The sequence below is a fragment of the Vicugna pacos genome, chromosome 7, assembly GCF_048564905.1.
Source record: "Vicugna pacos chromosome 7, VicPac4, whole genome shotgun sequence".
Lineage (NCBI taxonomy): Eukaryota > Metazoa > Chordata > Mammalia > Artiodactyla > Camelidae > Vicugna > Vicugna pacos.
Window position 1 is genome coordinate 46,413,398 of NC_132993.1, and position 18,633 is coordinate 46,432,030.

The 18,633-nt window shown below is 32.5% G+C and overlaps 1 protein-coding gene across 14 annotated transcripts in view; it reads left to right on the top strand.

The window, feature by feature from the left end:
- HYCC1 (hyccin PI4KA lipid kinase complex subunit 1) overlaps nt 1–18,633 on the top strand; it is a 78,878-nt gene that overhangs the window by 32,291 nt on the left and 27,954 nt on the right. For 11 of the 14 annotated variants that reach the window (XR_012074423.1, XR_012074418.1, XR_012074417.1 and 8 more), the window contains exons 3-10: nt 2,172–2,273; nt 5,386–5,565; nt 6,416–6,496; nt 7,005–7,120; nt 7,508–7,603; nt 9,831–9,947; nt 12,917–13,004; nt 13,524–13,683. Coding sequence is in view for 7 of the 14 variants with exons in the window: in XM_006201795.4 (XP_006201857.1) it covers nt 2,172–2,273; nt 5,386–5,565; nt 6,416–6,496; nt 7,005–7,120; nt 7,508–7,603; nt 9,831–9,947; nt 12,917–13,004; nt 13,524–13,683 (940 nt within the window). In the remaining 7 variants the exon portion in view is untranslated. The other 3 variants (XM_031674274.2, XM_072964872.1, XM_072964873.1) reach the window with 3 other exon arrangements.

Below are 18,633 nucleotides of genomic sequence, written 5' to 3' on the forward strand. Positions count from 1 at the left end.
GTATTTAAATCCATAGCTTTTTTAGATCTTAAGATTTTCAAAGCACTGTTCATAACACAGAAATTATATTTCCTCCCCTTCTAAAAGACAAAAGTAACTTTTCCCACATTCACAAAATGAAATAATGACAGAATTGTGATAAAATAAAATAGTTTACTAATTTTTAGGAGACTCTTCCTCTCATTTAGCAGTAGTAGCCTAGGCCCAGGGTATTTTCTAGAACTTGTCTTTTTAGAAAAGAGTTGTCTTCCGTCTAGCTGCCTTTGGCTGTTTTAGAAAAAATATTTTACTTTGTGAGTGTTAATTGGTACATAAACTGAAAATTGTAATTCACATTTTTAATGAATTTCCAGTTTTAGCCTAGCTATTGTATGTAATAATCTTTCTATTCACTAATTTTTTTAATATTTATATTTCAATTCACTTAATTTAAAATTTTATGTTTAGATGCACATACATACACACATATATATAAAATAATGTGTTTTACATATATAGTTTAGATTCATTTGCATTCAGGCAATTAGAAATCTGTTATTTATTTGTCTATTATTCCCTTTTATATAAATATATTAAGTTACTCTTGATCAAATAACAGAAATGGAATGTTGCCTGGAGATCTTTTGTTACATGCTTTTGAAATACTAAAGAAAGCCCTAATCTCCTCTTTATGTAAGCAGTTGCAGAGAAACTCTCCCCACCCTGAGAATGGTGGAAGGTAGGTACCCAGATAGTTCACATTTGCTTGCAATTCTGGTAAACAAAACTACCTTATTAAATTAAAAAAAGAATCTATTCACTTATATATCCTAAGGTGAAATGTGACCTATTTTAAAAGAATCTACTGAAGTGTGAACAGTGACAGTACTTATTTCTAATTTTGTTCATCTGTAATAAATGTCCTCAGCTAGGGTTTGAGTATGAGGCTTTGTGCTGAATGCTGTGGAAGGAGAGACAATAAGGTAGTTCTTGCCTTCAAAAAATTCACAGTAGAGTAAGAATGAATCAAATATCCTTATTATAAAAATTTATGCTGTTTAATTTTTATATGTCTATTGATGCACACATACACCTATACAATAACTATAACCCATTTAAAGTCATGAAATATTAAGATATGGGACATGTAAGAAACAGGGTATATCTCAGAATGACTGTTAGCGAGATCTTGAGACATTATATCTACTGCAGGATTAATTGGTTGATTGACTGATTGAAAGAAATAATTTTCATGGGGTAAAAATACTTGAGAGACAGAAGTTGTTAAGGAAGGGGTATATTCTAGAAGGCTAGGTTTTTATCATTTGTTATAATGAAGTATTTTTTTTTTTTTTTCCAGATTTCCCTACTACTTTTGCCCAAAACCAGTCTGACTTACTCCTGGAGTTTTATCTCTTCCTATTCCTCTCTGGTCATGGTGTTCTTTCTGAAAGAGTGGTTTTAGCAAGCTGTGAATAATTGTCAATATTTAAAATGGCATTAGGAAAACGAGTCTGTTGATAGTGTGGCTATCTTTTTCTCTAGTTATGAGAAGTCAAAGATTTCCCCTGAACTCTGTAAAGTAGAGCAGCCTTACCTAACTTAACAGTCGTAATACGTAACTCAGTGGTTACTTTGATAGATGATCTGTGGCTTTAAGGTTTGAAACATTAGATCCTTATACAACATGTTTATTAAGAAACAGGATAAAATACTGCTCATGAGATTTGTAACTCATATAATGCTACAAAAAATATATATTTGGCTTCATAAATGGTTTATATTCTCATTTCTAATCCCAAAGTGTGATCAAAGATGGAAGTGTTGATGTTAATTTATGTCCCTATTGATGCTGAGGATTAAGTATATTTTTATTTTTACAATTGGTTTTATTTTTACAACTTTTTTTTTGTTGAGATATAATTCACATAGTAAAAAATTCACTGTTATAAGGTGAAAATACAGTAGTTTTTAGACTATTCACGATGTTGTGACCTAGCACCAGCATCTAATCCTAGGACATTTCCATCACCCCGCAAAAAAATTCCATACCTGTCAGTTATTCCCAATTCCCCCTCCTGCCTACTCTCCCTCCCCCAATCTCTGGCAATAATTAATCTATTTTCTGTATATGAATTTGTCTATTCTGTACCTTTCATACAATTAAAATGTATTTTTAAAAATTTGTTTAGACACTACCAGAAACATCTTTACCAAATTATGCCACAAATTTGAAAGACAAGAGGTCTTTAGTTTCATCTCTCTATAAAGTTATCCAGGAGCCACAAAGTGAGGTAAGTTCTCTCACAGTTTATTGTGCTAGTAGTATTCATTTGATTGATTTTTCATTTTTTATTGTGAAATATAACATATATAAAAGAAAAGTATATGCTTAAAGAACTGTAATATATACTATGGAGTATTTAGCTGATTACTTTTAAAAAAATTATTATTTTTTATTTTTTTGAGGGTTGGAAGTAATTAGGTTTATTTATTTATTTACTTTTAGAGGACGTACTGGGGATTGAACCCGGGGCCTCGTGCATGCTAAGCATGTGCTCTACCACTTAAGTTATATCCTCCTCCCTTAGCTGATTACCTTTAAGCAATGGGTAGAGGCATAAGAGAAAAATACTGTATGTGGAAAACATGGTGAATAAAAAAATTATGATAAAATAAACTCCAGTATACCACCCCCAGGCCAAGAAATAGAATTATTACCATATTCCGAAAACCATCTTTGCACATGTTCTTCTCATCTATCTGTCTACCAGCCTCTCTGCCTTGCTGGAGATAGCCTGTTAAAGTCTGGGTCACGGCATTCATTTATTCATTCAGCAGGTATCTGTGTCCCCCTAACAAACCAGCTGCAGTGCCAGACAATAGAAAATCAAAGAAGAGTAGCACATGGTCTTTATTCCAGAAGAGGAAAAAGGGGGAAAATAAGTAAATACATGCTTTCAAGGCAATGCTTAACTGAGTCCAGATGGATATGCACATGTTTCCAGATGTGTATGTTAAAAGAACATTCCAAGCTGTAGGGCTAGCATGTGGAAGTCTGAGAAAAAGCAAGGAATTTAAGGAGTAGCAAGGAGTCATTTAAGGCATTTGAATGTCACGTTTTTATTATCATTAAATTCTCATGGGATACAGACTTCTCATTTGTGAACAAATTATTGTGGAAGTTCATTTGTAACTCAATTGTTTTAGAATTCAGAACGTATTTTAGAATGGAAAGAAAGTACGTGATGATTAGACCATAAAAAGATCATTTAACACATGAAAATATACTTGAGGTGCAGTTCTCTCTTAATAGTACTATAAAACCTACCCACCAAGCATAACAGTGTTTCCATGAGAAAATACATTCAAAAATTAAAAGGAGACTCTAGCAATACAGCATGTTCTAATGCTCCATTGCTTGTCTCAAGTATATTCAGGTTAGATAAGTCAAACTCTGGCTGTATTTCCCACATTAGATATTGTTTTATTCTTTTGTGAAAATTTTCATGTATATTTATACAGGGGTTAAAAAGCCTTGGCTCCAGTCTGACCTTTGTGAGCTGTATGATGTTTGATTATAGTAGATAGCTCTTTGTCTTAATTTCCTTATATAAGAAGTCTACATAAGGATAATGACATTGTACCCTAAAATGTTGTGGAAATTGAATGGGTTCATATATATGAAAGTACTTTGCAAGCTGGAAAACACTGCACAGATCCTGGTATTTATCTCTAGTGGTTTGATATGCACAATTTCATCTAATCTCATTTCAATATATAATTTCTATGTCCCTTTTGAATCTGTCTTCACCTGATTCTGCTTTCATAAAGCAAGACTTTTTAATTGTGGACTTTAAACCAATTTTGAAGGCCTTTTGGGGTGTTTTGATTAAAATTGATTATGTGTTCATGCAGGCTATTGAATAAATTTTCATAATAATTGAATAAAACCTCAAATTAAAGTTTCACAGTTTTGCAAATACTTGTTATATTATGTCAATTGATTTAATCAAAGCTTTCCCAGTTATTTGAAGATGAGGAATGTCACAACACACAATAGAAGATTACTGACACTGGTCCACAAAGAAATTTTAAAAACTCCACCCTGAAAGCTAACCATTCCACTACCAGTCTTTCTTTCTTCTACCACTCCCATCCCTATTCTTCCAAATTCCTACCCTAAAAACTTTTCTTGCTGTCTCTGAATGGGATCACTTTGCCTTTGACTCTCCAGTATCCTGTTACATTTCCCATGCCACAGTGGATACCTGTTGTCCTCTAACGACCATTTTGAGAGTGGAAAAAAATGTTCAGTTGTCAGAAGTTAGATAATTTTTCAATAGGAAAAACTAGTTTCATTTAGTCGATGTTTATTGAAATGTAACTTTTGCTATACCTTGTATAAATAATACTGACTTTAATTATACCCAGTTTACTTTACATATTTAACTTTTTGGAAATCAACACATCCACTTTAAATTTGTTTCTGTTCATTCCAATTAATGATAATAGAAAGCCTGTTTAGTAAATTGACCTAAATCTTTTGCCTAAGTTAGTGAAGTGAATGAACTATAATTTATTGAAAATATTATAGCCTGATTGTTTGAAAAATAGCCCTGTGAGTATCTTGACAAATTTGCTGATGACTTGTGTGTGATACTCTATATGCTTTAGGATAATATGTACTTATAAGAGGCTTTTGTCTTGACTTTCTGATTTTTTAAAAACATGTCTATTTTAAAGATACAGTCAGGTCTAGTAACTGGATAATGATGGTGGTGTGGTGGGAGAGAGAAAGATTATCAGTAACTCCAAGTCATGTTTAAAGCAAAGTGACAGCAATGTCTAGATTTTTCAGGGACAATTAACCATGGTTACAGTAGGAAATTCGATGTAGGAGTTCTGTATTGTTCAGCTACTCTACATGCAGGTCATTACTGTCAGATGCTGTCTGATTATAAGCTCAGGAGGGCAATATGACAGTAACTACCTAGGATTCCCACTTCAACTTCTCCAAACCTGTATCCAGTCATTTATATATTGGCATGTTTTATCTGAAAGAAAGTATATTAAGGGTATTAAGGAAAAAACTTCTCACAATCTAGCCATTCTAGGAAGTTAAAAAGATATAGTATTAAAACTACAATACTACCTTAGAATTACAGAATGTTTTAAAGTTTACAAAGTGCCTCCATACACACTTATTTTGCAGTTTGGCCTTCCACTAGAGTTCATAGATTTACTAAATAGCGTACCCATGAGTAGTTTGGCTTCCCTCCCCCCAAAAAGGAAACATTTGTATATTTCAGTAGTAACCAGTTAGGGAAAACCTTTTATATTTCATGTATCAGTGCCATTCAAATATGGTCCAATCCTTGAATTAATATTTTGTCTTTCTTCTAGTTGCTAGAACCTGTCTGTCACCAGCTCTTTGAATTCTATCGCAGTGGAGAGGAGCAGTTGCTTCGATTTACACTGCAGTTTCTTCCAGAACTGATTTGGTGCTACCTTGCCGTCTCAGCCAGCAGAAATGTGCATAGCAGTGGATGCATTGAAGCTCTTCTTCTAGGGGTTTACAATTTGGTTTGTATTTAATGTAATCAACAAAATGTTTTCCAGCAAAAGCAAATATATAATCCTTTCAGCAAGAGAGAATACAAAATAGCAACTACTTTTTATTTTAGTAAAGCCAATACTTATTTTTCATACATCAAATGACTCATAGCTCATTCTCCCAAAAATAACTGTGTGGAGATTGAGGGCTATATGGGCATACATACAATTATGTAAATATACATTTTTTGATTGATTGAAGACTAAAAATCAGACCATTTAAATTGTTTTAGAGAGTTATCTGAAAATATCGGTGTTAAATTTTAAATTTTTTAAACTTAAAATCCACTGCCTATAAATTGTCTGTGATCTTCATAAAAAGTTTTGGAGAAAAGAGCTACTCTAATATCGACCAGTAATAATTCCATAAAATCTAGACTGTCTCTAGAGTTCATGTTGTTGATTTAAGATATAGTTTACATTACTAATAGTGTTTGCATATTAAATAGTATGATATTCTAGATACTTAAGGTTTGTACTTTTTTTAAAATGGAAAAAAATTTACGGGCCATTTCTTAACATATTTCATAACTATGTTAATTCATTTAGAAAATACAACTTTTTGCATGAGAAAAAGCAATGATTATTAAGACACTACGTCTGTATTTCATCCTTAAAACTATGTCATAATTTTAAGGGGAAGGTTAACTCCTAGTGTTTATGAATAATTAATAATGGATTATCATAGTTTAAGATTTTAGTTGACTTTAAAATTCCTTTCCTTGCAGATCTTTTTTTTTTAGACTAACAATTTAAATTTAGCCTTTAAATTTATGTGTAAAAAATAAATATTGTAAGATATTTTCTTTCACTTTCTTAGGAAATAGTTGACAAACAAGGACATAGCAAAGTATTGAGTTTTACAATTCCATCTTTATCCAAACCATCTGTATATCATGAAGTAAGTGATGTTTTATCAAAGTAAGTTTATTGGTCCTAAGATTTGAAGTTGCTGTAAATTAGGGTCTGGTTATTGAGGCAAAAAAAAAATTGATCAATTTATTAGTACCTTAAAAAGTATAAAACACCACATAGAGTATTTGCTATTCTCAAAGTAAAATGAGAAAATCAAAATCATTGAAGTTTAAACTGCAATCTGATTGTAAAAAATCCATTAAAAGCATTCATTTTGAAATAATTTTTCTCTTCTTCTGATGGATTAGTCTAAGTTTTGTGTGTATGTGGCAGTTATGTATTTCTGGGGCAGAATTTCTGAACTTAAACTTTTATATTTCTGTGGTTTGTTTTTTAATTATTGTTGAATCTTAGAGCAGAAAATCGATTAGGTGGTCTGAATATTTTTAAGATATATGATGTCATGGCAGTCATTCTTACTGGTGTACTGGTGTGTATATTCTATTCATCTTTAACAAAATGGCTTTTCCTTTACTCACATTTCTTTTCTTTAGCCTTCCAGCATTGGGTCCATGGCTCTGACTGAGAGTGCACTATCCCAGCATGGTTTGTCAAAAGTTGTGTACAGTGGACCTCACCCACAAAGGGAGATGTTGACAGCACAGAATAGGTATACTGTGGAGACATAACCTGCTATGCTACCTACACTGATTTTTTTAAGAAATTATTTTAGTGGATTAATAAATAATATTTAATGAGTTGTGTGTAGCAATTTTTTTAAAGTATTGAGTCATTTTGTACAAGAGAAAAAAACGTATCTTCCCAATTTGTCACTTATACTCTGCTTCAGATGTCATTTGGAATATTGAATTTTTAAGATAATTTTCACATGACTGTTACTTGGAAAGTCTTCTTTTCCCTTTCAGTTTGTTGTTGGTTGACTATATATTGTGTAAGACTGTTCCGTAACATAACATCTCTCCCCAGTGCCTGCTTAGTTACAGTCAACTTCCTAGAATTCTCAAGGTTTGTAAATATTCTTTTGGTTTATCTTTAGGTTTGAAGTGTTGACATTCCTTTTGTTGTGTTACAATGCTGCCTTAACCTACATGCCCAGTGTTTCTCTTCAATCACTGTGTCAAATTTGTTCAAGGTAAATAAAAATTCAAATGTTTTTAATATTGAAATATATGAATCTAGGATTGCTAGTCTGTTACATATCTGAGTTATTTTGTTTTATTTAATTGTTTGTTTAAAACACTAAATAAGTTAATATGAAGTTTCACCTAGCTGTACAGAAAGCTCCCTTAAAAACCCAGTGATGAGGGTAAAGCTGAATAACCTTTCAATGGAATATTTAATTAGAAAAGGATCACACTATATAATTAAAAGGATGGAACTGTTATGATCTTTTAATTTTTGGTATGTGATTGGTTTCTGTTTTGTTTGCTTTTTATCTATGTATCTATCTAGTTTAGTTAGTTATTTTTATTGTGCTCTAATTTGGTACCAAGAAATAAGTAAGAGATACTGATTTTTAAAATTTTCTTGTTAAAAAAATTTAACCAAGAGGTTGGTGAAATAAATTATGATAAACATAGTGTGCATGGACCTCTTCAAGAGATCTGAAAGGAGGCAAGAGCTAGATGGAATGAGTTTTTGTCGGTGAGTTTTAATTTTCTGCTAATACTAAACATTATATATGGCCCTCCTAAAAGGAATATACCCACCAAAACTACAAATAAGGTTTGCTAGTACATACCAAAGTCCTCTAAGTTTCAGCCAGTAAATGACAGCTCTTATGTATTGTACCCAAGGATGAACACACATGTTCACTATAGATGCACAGCTTCTCTTTCTTTTTTCCCACCTGTCTGCAATTACCAGCTGTTCTAGAGTATATCTTATACTAGGTCATTCCTTGTTGAAAGAACCTATAGTTGACTTTTCATGACTTACTAGTTTATTTGTAAATTTCTTTATGCCTATTTAAATCTTCTCTGACTTTCCTTCACAACTCAATTGAAATAATCTTTTCTCCAACAACTCAAGCCCTAATTTTGTGTGTGGTATTCTATTGAAGAAAGTGATAGAAGATGCAGCCTTTATTAGGCTCCTAATTTCAAAAAGCAGAGGCACAAGAACAGAAAAGTGCTCATTACTATACTGTATTATGGCAATTCTTCCCTTTTCTCTCTTCCCTCTTCCCCTTTTCTGCTCTCCTGCCTTCTCCTTACCTTGTCTCTTCTCACTACTTAAAAAGCAGAGCAGAAAGGAAGAGGCTTTGAAACTGGTTAGTCTTATTTCATAGTCTGTGTATTTTATCCGGGTGGATAGGATGTAGAACTGGACCAAGTTTTAAATTTTTCTCAAATTAAAAATTAAAGAAGCCATTGTTTCCCTTTTTCTGGCTAGTTTCTACTCACTGGTCTGATGATCTGATGATGGTAGTTAATATATTTTCTTTTCTACCTTAGGTTCTGGTATATTCATAAGTAAATACTCTCTCCAGTTAGCCCCACTGGAATTAGGCCTCCTAATCATTTTGTGGTTTGTAACTTAGAATTTTTTGACAAAAATCTCAAAAGTTTACTTTAAGTCTAAGAATGAGACAATGTCTCTCAACAGAGAATGAGAATCATGGCATAGTTTTCCTCACTTATAAATTGATATTTCAAACTTCTCCCAGAGATGTATTGACAAAATAAGCCTTCTAACAGGATGTTTATTTTAACATGGTTTGTGAATTTGGGAGTTATCTATATGTGACCATAGCATAGGTTTAATACAGCAGTAGGGGTTAGGCCACTCAACAGCTCTCTTGTAAATTCAGGTCTTTATGTTTTGGATTTGTAAAGGGAAATCAGATACCTTTAGGATACTCCTCTGATAAACAGAGGAGTCAGGCATTCATGGCATTTAGCTTTATTGATTGTTTTTGGTTTGTTCTGCATTTTATTTAAATTCAGTGAAGGATCCATAAGAAAAGAATATCCCTGAATATGTCAATCAGCATACTGAAGAGTAAATCAGAGAATGCTTAATGATTAAAGGAAAGGAATGGAGAGAAGAGGGTAGAGAGACACCATTATCAGTTAGTGATATAGCTGGTTATCTGGTTCACTTACTGTATACTAACATACCTCTAGCTTTCTACATTTTTTCCCAATCTCACTTACTTAGGAAAATGTTGTGGACAAGTGTTCTGTTTGGAAACATTCTTTGTTTCATAGTTATTTGGTTTGGTAAGAGCATACCTTTCGTTTGTTAAGAGCATCTGTTGGAGAGAATATCTAGTACCTTATTGACTTATAAATGTTAAAAAATACATTACCTAAATTTTTACCATTCTACAAATATATTTATTTTGATCTTTCTAGAATCTGTGTTTGTGGATATCCTCGCCAACATGTAAGAAAATACAAAGGTGTAAGTAGCAGGGTACCTGTTTCTTCAGGATTCATGGTGCAGATGTTAACAGGGATTTATTTTGCCTTGTAAGTTTATTTTATATACAAAGTAAACCTTTGGTCTCTTTGGAAAATTATAGTCTGTTATGTTATTGTTACTGTTATAATCTTAATAATCAATAAGCATATTTTTGTGAAAAAAATGTGACTTAATATCTTGATGATAGTTTTGTTTAAAATGTATCTTTTAACGCTCTGAAGAATTTGTAACCAACTGAAACACTTCATCTTCTTTCTTTAAATTAAGGACAGAATGAAAATTAGCACCATCTAAATTCACTCACAGTTCCTTTCTTCATTACTCTTTTTTTTTCTTTTTTTGCTGTCATTTCAAAATAGCTTTTTTCTCCAATGAATATCTTTTTCCATTTCCAGAAATTTAATTTTTCAAAAACATCTTAAAGCTTCTTTCATCTATTATGAATTTACTATTAATTTCTGATATTGATGCTCAGTCTTACTTGATGCCTTAGATATTAGCATTTTTCATTGAACCCTGTATTTTAACTTTGTAATTCTCTGACTATACATAGCATACTATACTTTGTATTATATTCACTCAGTACTTTAATTTTCCCTAGTAGATTGTAAACTTCTTGACTGAAGGCAGAATTTATGATCTTTGGGCCAAGTTTGTCCTGTTCCCCAGTTTTTAAAAAGTGTCATTGAAACACAGTCACATCTACTTGTTTATATGTTGCCTGTGACTGCTTTTGTGCTGCAGTGACAGAGCTGAGGAGTTGTAGTGGAGGCTTGGGGCCCACAAGCCTAAAATATTTATTATTTGACCCTTTAAGAAAAAGTTTGTTTACCCCTATGTTAGACCATTAATATTGTCCCACAGCTCTTGAATGCTCTGATCTATTTAATTTTCTCTCTTTTTTGCTTTGAAATTACTTTCAGATTAAGTAGTGTTTGTTGATCTACCTTCCTGTTCATTGATTCTTTCCTTGACTGTGTTGAGTCTAGTCTACTAATGAGCCCACTGAAGGAATTCTTCATCTCCATCATTGTGTTTATTTCTAGATTTTTCATTTGGCTTTTTCTTATAGTTCCTATTTCTCTGCTAACATATCCATCTGTTTGTACATGTTGTCCCTGTTTTCCACTGGAGCTTTTAATATGTTAATATTAGTTGTTTTAATTTCCCTGATATCTATAACATCTGTGTCATCTCTGAATTTGGTTTTATTGTTTTTCATCTCTTGACAGTGCGTTGTTTTCTTCTTGCTTTTTGTGTCCTTGTAATATTTGATTGATCATCATTTTGCTCATGGATAGGACAGTAGAGAATAAGGTAAATATTATTTATGCCTGGAGGTGCATATGCCTCTTTTCTAGGCTGTTAGTAGAGTTATTGTAGGCAGGAGTGAACTGGGGCTGGATTTCATTGTTGCTGTGTTTACCTATATTGTACCACCTACTTCAAATTCCTTTTATGTAAACCTGGTACTTATCGCTGGAGGGTTTTTCCTCAATATTCTTACTCCATCCTCAGCTTTCAGCTTTCCCTGTGTATCTGTACCTCAGAGAGGGTCTTTCTGCATGTTCTTCCCCCTCCTCCTGCAGTAGAATGCTGTTGCATGTTTCTAGATGTGTACTAGCCTAGTTGGAGGTGGAGGGAGGGGAAGCAGTGTTCCCTGTTGTCCTGGTATGGCCTAAGTTCTAAGCAGGCCCTATGTCCCTGCATCTCGGGATAGGCAGGAGATGGCAGTTCCTCAGTGGTCCTGCCCCTCCTGCAGTGGTAGGAGACATCTAGCCCTCCTTCTCAGCATAGGATGATTTCCTTATCCTCCCCTACAGGTAAAGGGTTTTTTCTTTTTCTCTCCCACAGCCACAGTCGGTCTTACCTTTGCCCTCAGAGAAAGAGTTTACTGCTCTTTCCCCAAAGGCTTTTGGAAAGGATCTGGCTGGATCTTGGTGCCTTTCCTGCTCTGGTGGCCACTTTTCTCCTTCAGGCCTGCACTACCAAGAGCAGCTTTCTCTGGTCCCCCACCTGGCACTTGGTATTTCTTATGAGTACCTATGAGTGGTTTGTGGAGAAGAGCTTGTGAATGGGTATGATAAGCCCTCGTATCTGCTTCCAGAGTTTTTATACTCTTGTGCCAGCCCCCACGTAGCTTGTAGCAGTTTGTTAAAAAGTTTAGCTGAATTCTTCTTACCTGCTTTCATTGTGGCCTGACTCTCATCAGAGGCATCTGCCTGCCATTGGGTTTTGGGCTACTTGGTTGCCCTGTGACCTTAGCTCCTTGCTGGATTCATGAGAAGTTATGATTTTGTAGATTACCTAGCTTTATCTTATTTTTACGGTGAGAGCAATGCTCTTCTCATTTTTTAGGCCTTAGTTGCACTCTTTGATATAATTCGCACTAATTAATCTTGTTGGCAGATGACCAAGCCACTCCATTTCTGTCCATTTCATCATTTAGACAATTTTTAGGAAAAGTTTGGCTGTATCTTTGAAAATTAATTTACACATGCACTTTTTTTTCCAGTCTTTCTCTGATATTTGCAGTGTATATCACATACACTACTAAATGACAATCTGAATGCAGAGAAGTAGCTACTTAGGATGCTGCAAGCCACAATAGTTGCAGATTTTCATTAAAACCTGTGGGAGTTACAGAGTAATTTGGCTATAAATTGTTCTGAACATTATTCTAAGGTATATAATTTATTATGCTCTGACTTGCTTTGAAAGTGTAAAATACTTTGAGATTGCCTACTTTTTTTGATATCTGTTCTATAAATAGACATGTTCTTTAGAGAAGAAATGCACGTGCATAAAATTTTCTTTGCTGTTAATAGACTTTCAGATACAATTAAAAGGAATTCAAATATGTAAAAATACATTTTTAATTAGGGTGGAATGCTAAGCAGTGTGCTAATATGATCTATTATTTTCCTCTGTAAAGATAAAAAGTTTCTCATTATATTTTGTTCAGTTATATATAACTAATTTAAAATAATTATACTTTCTTCATTTAATTTTATAGTTATAATGGAGAATGGGATCTAGCTCAAAAAGCATTGGACGATATTATATACAGAGCCCAGCTAGAATTATATCCAGAGCCATTGCTGGTAGGTGCCTCACTTACTTAGATAAATTTTGTAATTTAAAATTTCTCAATTTAGAACTATAAATTGACATGTAGCTATTCATAAAGCATTAATTATATGTCATTAAATACTTAGTGATTCATACTCCTGTTATAGTAGAAAAATTTTATACTTGAAAAGGTATGTATAACAAAATTTGAAAATTTCAGTAGGCTAACTTCTTACCCTGATGAATAGTCATTTTAACTTATAAGAATGTTCTCATTAACATGCTAGAGTTGCATTTATTAATTAGCTTTAGACATTTGGAAATATAATTTAATATTTTAGAATTTAAAATTTCATCACATATGTTTTTAACCATAAATTTCCTTCTGAGGTCTTACTCCTTATTCTAGAAGGTTTATGTATCATCTTGTGAAATACCTTGGAGAAATTATTCTTTTTAAAAATGTGTTAAAATTCAGCATCTTGTTTTATCTAAGGGTATAATAATACATCTGGTTAGTATCAATCTTAAACTGTATTTTCCCTTCTTAGGTTGCTAATGCAATAAAGGCTTCATTGCCTCACGGTGCCATGAAATCTAGTAAGGAGGGTACAAGGTGTATTCAAGTTGAAATCACACCAACTTCCTCTAGAATATCAAGAAATGCAGTAACTAGCATGTCAATAAGAGGTCACAGATGGAAAAGACATGGTAAGAAATAAAACACTCTTCAAATTAGGGTATTGTTAATGCTGTTCTTTTCTTCTCTGTACTTAAAGGTGCTGTAACTGAAAACTTCAGTGAATAGTATCATAGTGGGATGGAAGAAAGAGCTATTGGACCACCTTTAATTTATTTTCCACGAATGTCAGGCAGTAAGGAAACAGAGCCTCTTATGATACATATATGAATGAAAATTTATTTAAACATTGTATTGGCTTTTAAATTTTATTTCAGTAGAGAAGCAGAGTAGGAAAATGCATTTTAAAATTATTAATACATTTTGGGTATTCATCAGTACTTGCAAATATTCCTCAATGTTTCTGATTTTTCAACTCTTTAGTGGGTAAATTTGCATATTGATATAGAACAACTAATAAGAACTTTAACATTTTCTTCTGGATTTCTTGGTAAAGAATCCCATAGTACTGACGCATCTCTAGGCACTTCTGTTTTCTAGAAGTTAATTTTCTTGCAAGATTATTTGTTTGTTTTAATATTCCTTTTTGACTGCTTCATTGTATTATTTGAAAATTCTACTGGAAGTTAATTTTATTCACCTTGGCCTTCTCGATGCTTTCCATCTCTCTCCTTTCTCTTGTAACTTATTATTTTTTATTTAATTTGTTATTCTTTTTGTAACTTTCGTCCTACCTAGAATTTGTTGTGATGGCAAGAATCAGTTTAAGATAAGATTACTATCACCTTCCTAGAAGTTAACCATAGAATAGAAAGTAGAAAGCCACTTCTTTGCCCCAAGCATACATAGATATTGGGGTAAAACAAAATCCATTCTCCATTTTCTTCTTCCTATAATCTGCAATGAAAACAGTAGCTCCTTTTGGTATATTTGGTTCCAGTTGCCTCTATGGCACCTATAGAGAAAAACGCAGAAGTGAGAAGAATGAGATAATTCACTGCGAAAGAGAAAGTTAATGATTACAGCTGCCATTGTTCCTACTCAGGGAATCTAGGAAACAGTATGTCCCCCCAAAATGATGATGAAATTCTCCAGCTTAACCAATGATCATTTTCAATCTTTTCCTTCTTTAAAGTGATGTGACCAGTTCTTGAAAGTTCTTCAGGAAGTCATAAAAAGAAGTGGTAAATATTTGCCATCAACAAGGCAAATTATGCTTCTATTTAAAGCATACAGTCAGAGTCTAAAGATACATCAGTTTCTTCAGTGAAAATTATGCTACCGAATGGGACTAGATTACAGGCAGAAAGTCATTTCATTAGACATCACCATATTACCCTAGAGATCATTTTTCTGTTTGGGCATTAATAGGTGAAGAGAGGCACAGAGGTGATGAACCAGTTCGTGTGGGTCATTGTGGCCATGATCACTGCAAAACTATCACTACAGGAAGTGCAAGAATGAATTTTAATTCCTTTCTTACTTTCCCTTCTAGCTATTTAGGAGGACAAATTGTAAATTAGGGGAAAAAATAATTGGTCCTGAGGTTAAAAATGTGAAATACTGAAGTTTAATTTTATATGTATGTGTGTATGTGTGAAAGAGATTTGTGTATGTGTCCATGTCTGCATTTAACTGAATAAGATGTGTACCCTGCAATAAAAATAGAACTAATTTCTGGAAATATTGTATAGCAATAAATTATCAAAATGAAAAAAGACTACTTGAATATATTGTAACTACTAGATTCCCACATATCTTCCAGATTCCATTTTGGCTACCACTTGAAGGGTTGGCACTGTGTCTTAAGGCTACAGACTCATTACAATAACCTTCCTTGACACCTATCTCCCTACACTTATTCAGCCTTCCCAACTCTAACACTTGGGCAACTCCCGTTTATGGTAACAGAAAAAGTCAAGGATTAGGATGTAGAAGAGAATGAACTATAAAAAGCAAGTCAGGTGCATGTAGCAGGTACAGAATGTAGCTTAGTCTTGTTTGCCACTCCCCTGCACTGTGAATTCTCTTTATCCAATGGGCTCTAAAATATTCCTAGTCCAAGGTCCTTATTTATCTCTACAGGTAGGTTACATTCTCCCTTTTTAGCATAGTCTTGGCTTTTCAAGCCACCTACAGATTGATGGCTATTTAGAAGTCACAATTTGAAAGTAAAATGCAATTAGAGAAGACTAATAAATAGAATAAGGATTTTAAAAAGCATTAAGGTAAGACAAGAATGTGAGTAGATGATGACCATAACAAGAATCAAAATGAAAATTCCAGAAAGAAAAATTACTTAAAGCAGTGAAATAAATCTATTAACTTTTAAAATTAATAATAAAAGTGCAATTTTATTTTCTTAAATCTTTATTTCCTTTAAACAATAAACAGGATAGCCAAAAGGAAAGCAGAAGGTATTTCTTTATAATTATGCTTCAGTTCTATAGTCATTCTTAAGAGTTGCTTCTCTAGCTATCTTTATTATCTCCCATTTTATCTAGAAGAGCCCTTTTTCTTAAATCCCTGAATGATTCTCTATAACATTCTAGTATACAGTCTAAACTTGTTTCCTTGTACTTTTCCATCCCTTCTCCTCTTCCAGAGCAATTCTAATTGCTTTTTTTTTTTTTTTTTGGTCTTTTCCCTACCACCACTACTGTTATGATTCACTTGTCTTCCACTTAAAAAAAATTATCTATATTTGGAATGATGTGATCAACTCTCCTCCTTTCTTTTAAAATAGTTGAAATACTCCTTCCATAAAAACCCTCTAATTAAGTTATGGTTGCAAATAATGAGTGCTTATAATTTTTGCCAACTGGTTATCTGATAAAAACCTTATCTAGTGAAACACTAATTCCTTATTACGGCCCACCATTTTTCCACTTGTGCATTTGTGAGATAATGAGCCAAATAAGTGAAAAGCATTTGGTATGCTTTGACGCACTACCTAAAGGCTGATTGTTTATTAAGAGCTATTTACTTTGTTTTATTAGCTGCACAATAATTGTATTCTTTTTTATTAGCCAGCTTGCTATTCAGATGGTCCTGTGATTGATTTACCCTTTCATTGGCTTTCCTCAATTTGAGATATTTTTAGTTTGAGTGTAGTATCAAACAAAAAAGTATATATATGTTTTATAATAGTAACAGTTAGGGATTTTTTGGTAATTTCTATAGCCCTGAAGTATAGTACTCTAACTCTATTATCTGACATTTATGTCACCATTATAGGCAGAACTTTTTAAAATGTTGTTTTAATACCTGTTGTCTTAATTCTAAATTGACATGAAAATAGAATAGATTGAACTTGTAGTGTTGTTTATATATGGTTACAACTGTTTGCAACAGCAAGTATAACAATAAAGGCAATATTTATAATCTAGAGTCTTTGTATTTTGCCCTACTTTTGGTCCTGGTATATGTTAAATTATTTACTTTTATCATATTGCATTTCATTATTTTGACTTAGGAGATCCAAGAGTACAGAATTCTAAGTAGTGAAAAAGAATTGAAAATAAGAACTATATATATTTTTAAGTCTTCTAAGTTAGTAATACCAAATCAGTACCCTGAGAATTTTAGAGTATTTTATTAATTATATAGAATGTTTAAGTGAAAACTCAAACAAAATACAGTTCGCAGAGATTGAATCTAAAGAAAGTAAAGTTTCATGTTGTTATAGCCATTTTATTGCATTTTCAGCATTGTTTCTATTTAAAGGATGCCAAGGTATTTAAATAAATATATGATTATAACAATTCAAAGAGACTTGTGATTATGCTTTAAAAAATTGACAAAAAAGGTGACTTGTTTCAATTTGCTCAGTGGTTTAGTACTAACTTACTAGATGAGAAAAAAAACAGCATAAATATGCAATTCATGTTGGAATAGTTTATTTAAAACTGGTTATTGATTTAGAAAATGTTAATAAATTTCTATTATATAATAACATATTGATAAAACAGAACATTACTAACTTTCTAACTGTTGAACAAATCTGAATAATTATGAGGTATATTTCAGTTAAATATTTTTGAAAAGCTATAAATATTTCAAAATGTTTAAGTTCATCTTTCTAGGTACTACAGAAGGTAAATGCCATAAATCTTGAGATGAAATATTTATTTTGTGAATCTGCTTTTATGACCTTATGAGTAAAGCATTAGGGGAAGAACAGTCTAATAGTTACAAAAGCATTTTGAAAAATGCAAAAAAGGTCATTTTAAACTCAAAAGTAGCAAACTTTAAAGAACGGGCTATTGGAGTTTTACATTTGCAGTTAGATATTTATAATGCTCATGTTTTTATTTAAAAGTTGTTTATACTTATTAAAGAAATTTAGAAAAATTATTTTGAGAAGATCCATTATTTTCAGACTATAAAATGCTATTTGAGGAACAAATTTTCCTTTCCCAATATAGATGATAAAACATTTGTACCAAAAATAAGCATTTCCTTCTGACCAAACTTAGCATTGCATGAATTTTAACTGGCATTCTTGATATGGACCTTTTACTCATGGAAGACAAAGTAATATATTAGGAAATATTAGGTGACAAAGAAAAAAGACTATTAACCAAAGAGCTAAAATACAGTTGACACATGTGAACATTAGATTTAAAGAGGAAGACAGTAGTCTCAGAATCCTGGCTTAGCCAATTTTAGAAGAAAACAAAAAATCTTAATCTACCTCTACGTAAAATAAGATAAATAATTTTCTATACAGAGAAGCAAGATATTTCAAATTACTTATCTTATGAGGCAAAAGCAGTTGTTTATAAATTATTGTGTTCTACATTTTTTACTAAGGAGGACTTACATGATTCTTGCTGTAGTTAAGGAACTTAGTATTTATTATTATATATTAGTGAGCACTACCCCTCCCCTCCACCTTTTAAGGAGCATTTGTTACACAGTGTGCATGGAAGAAGAAATAAGCTTTTATAGATAGTTTTGTAGTAGATGTTGCTTACTTATTTTTGGTCTATCTGATCAGAAGGATCTTAAACATGAAG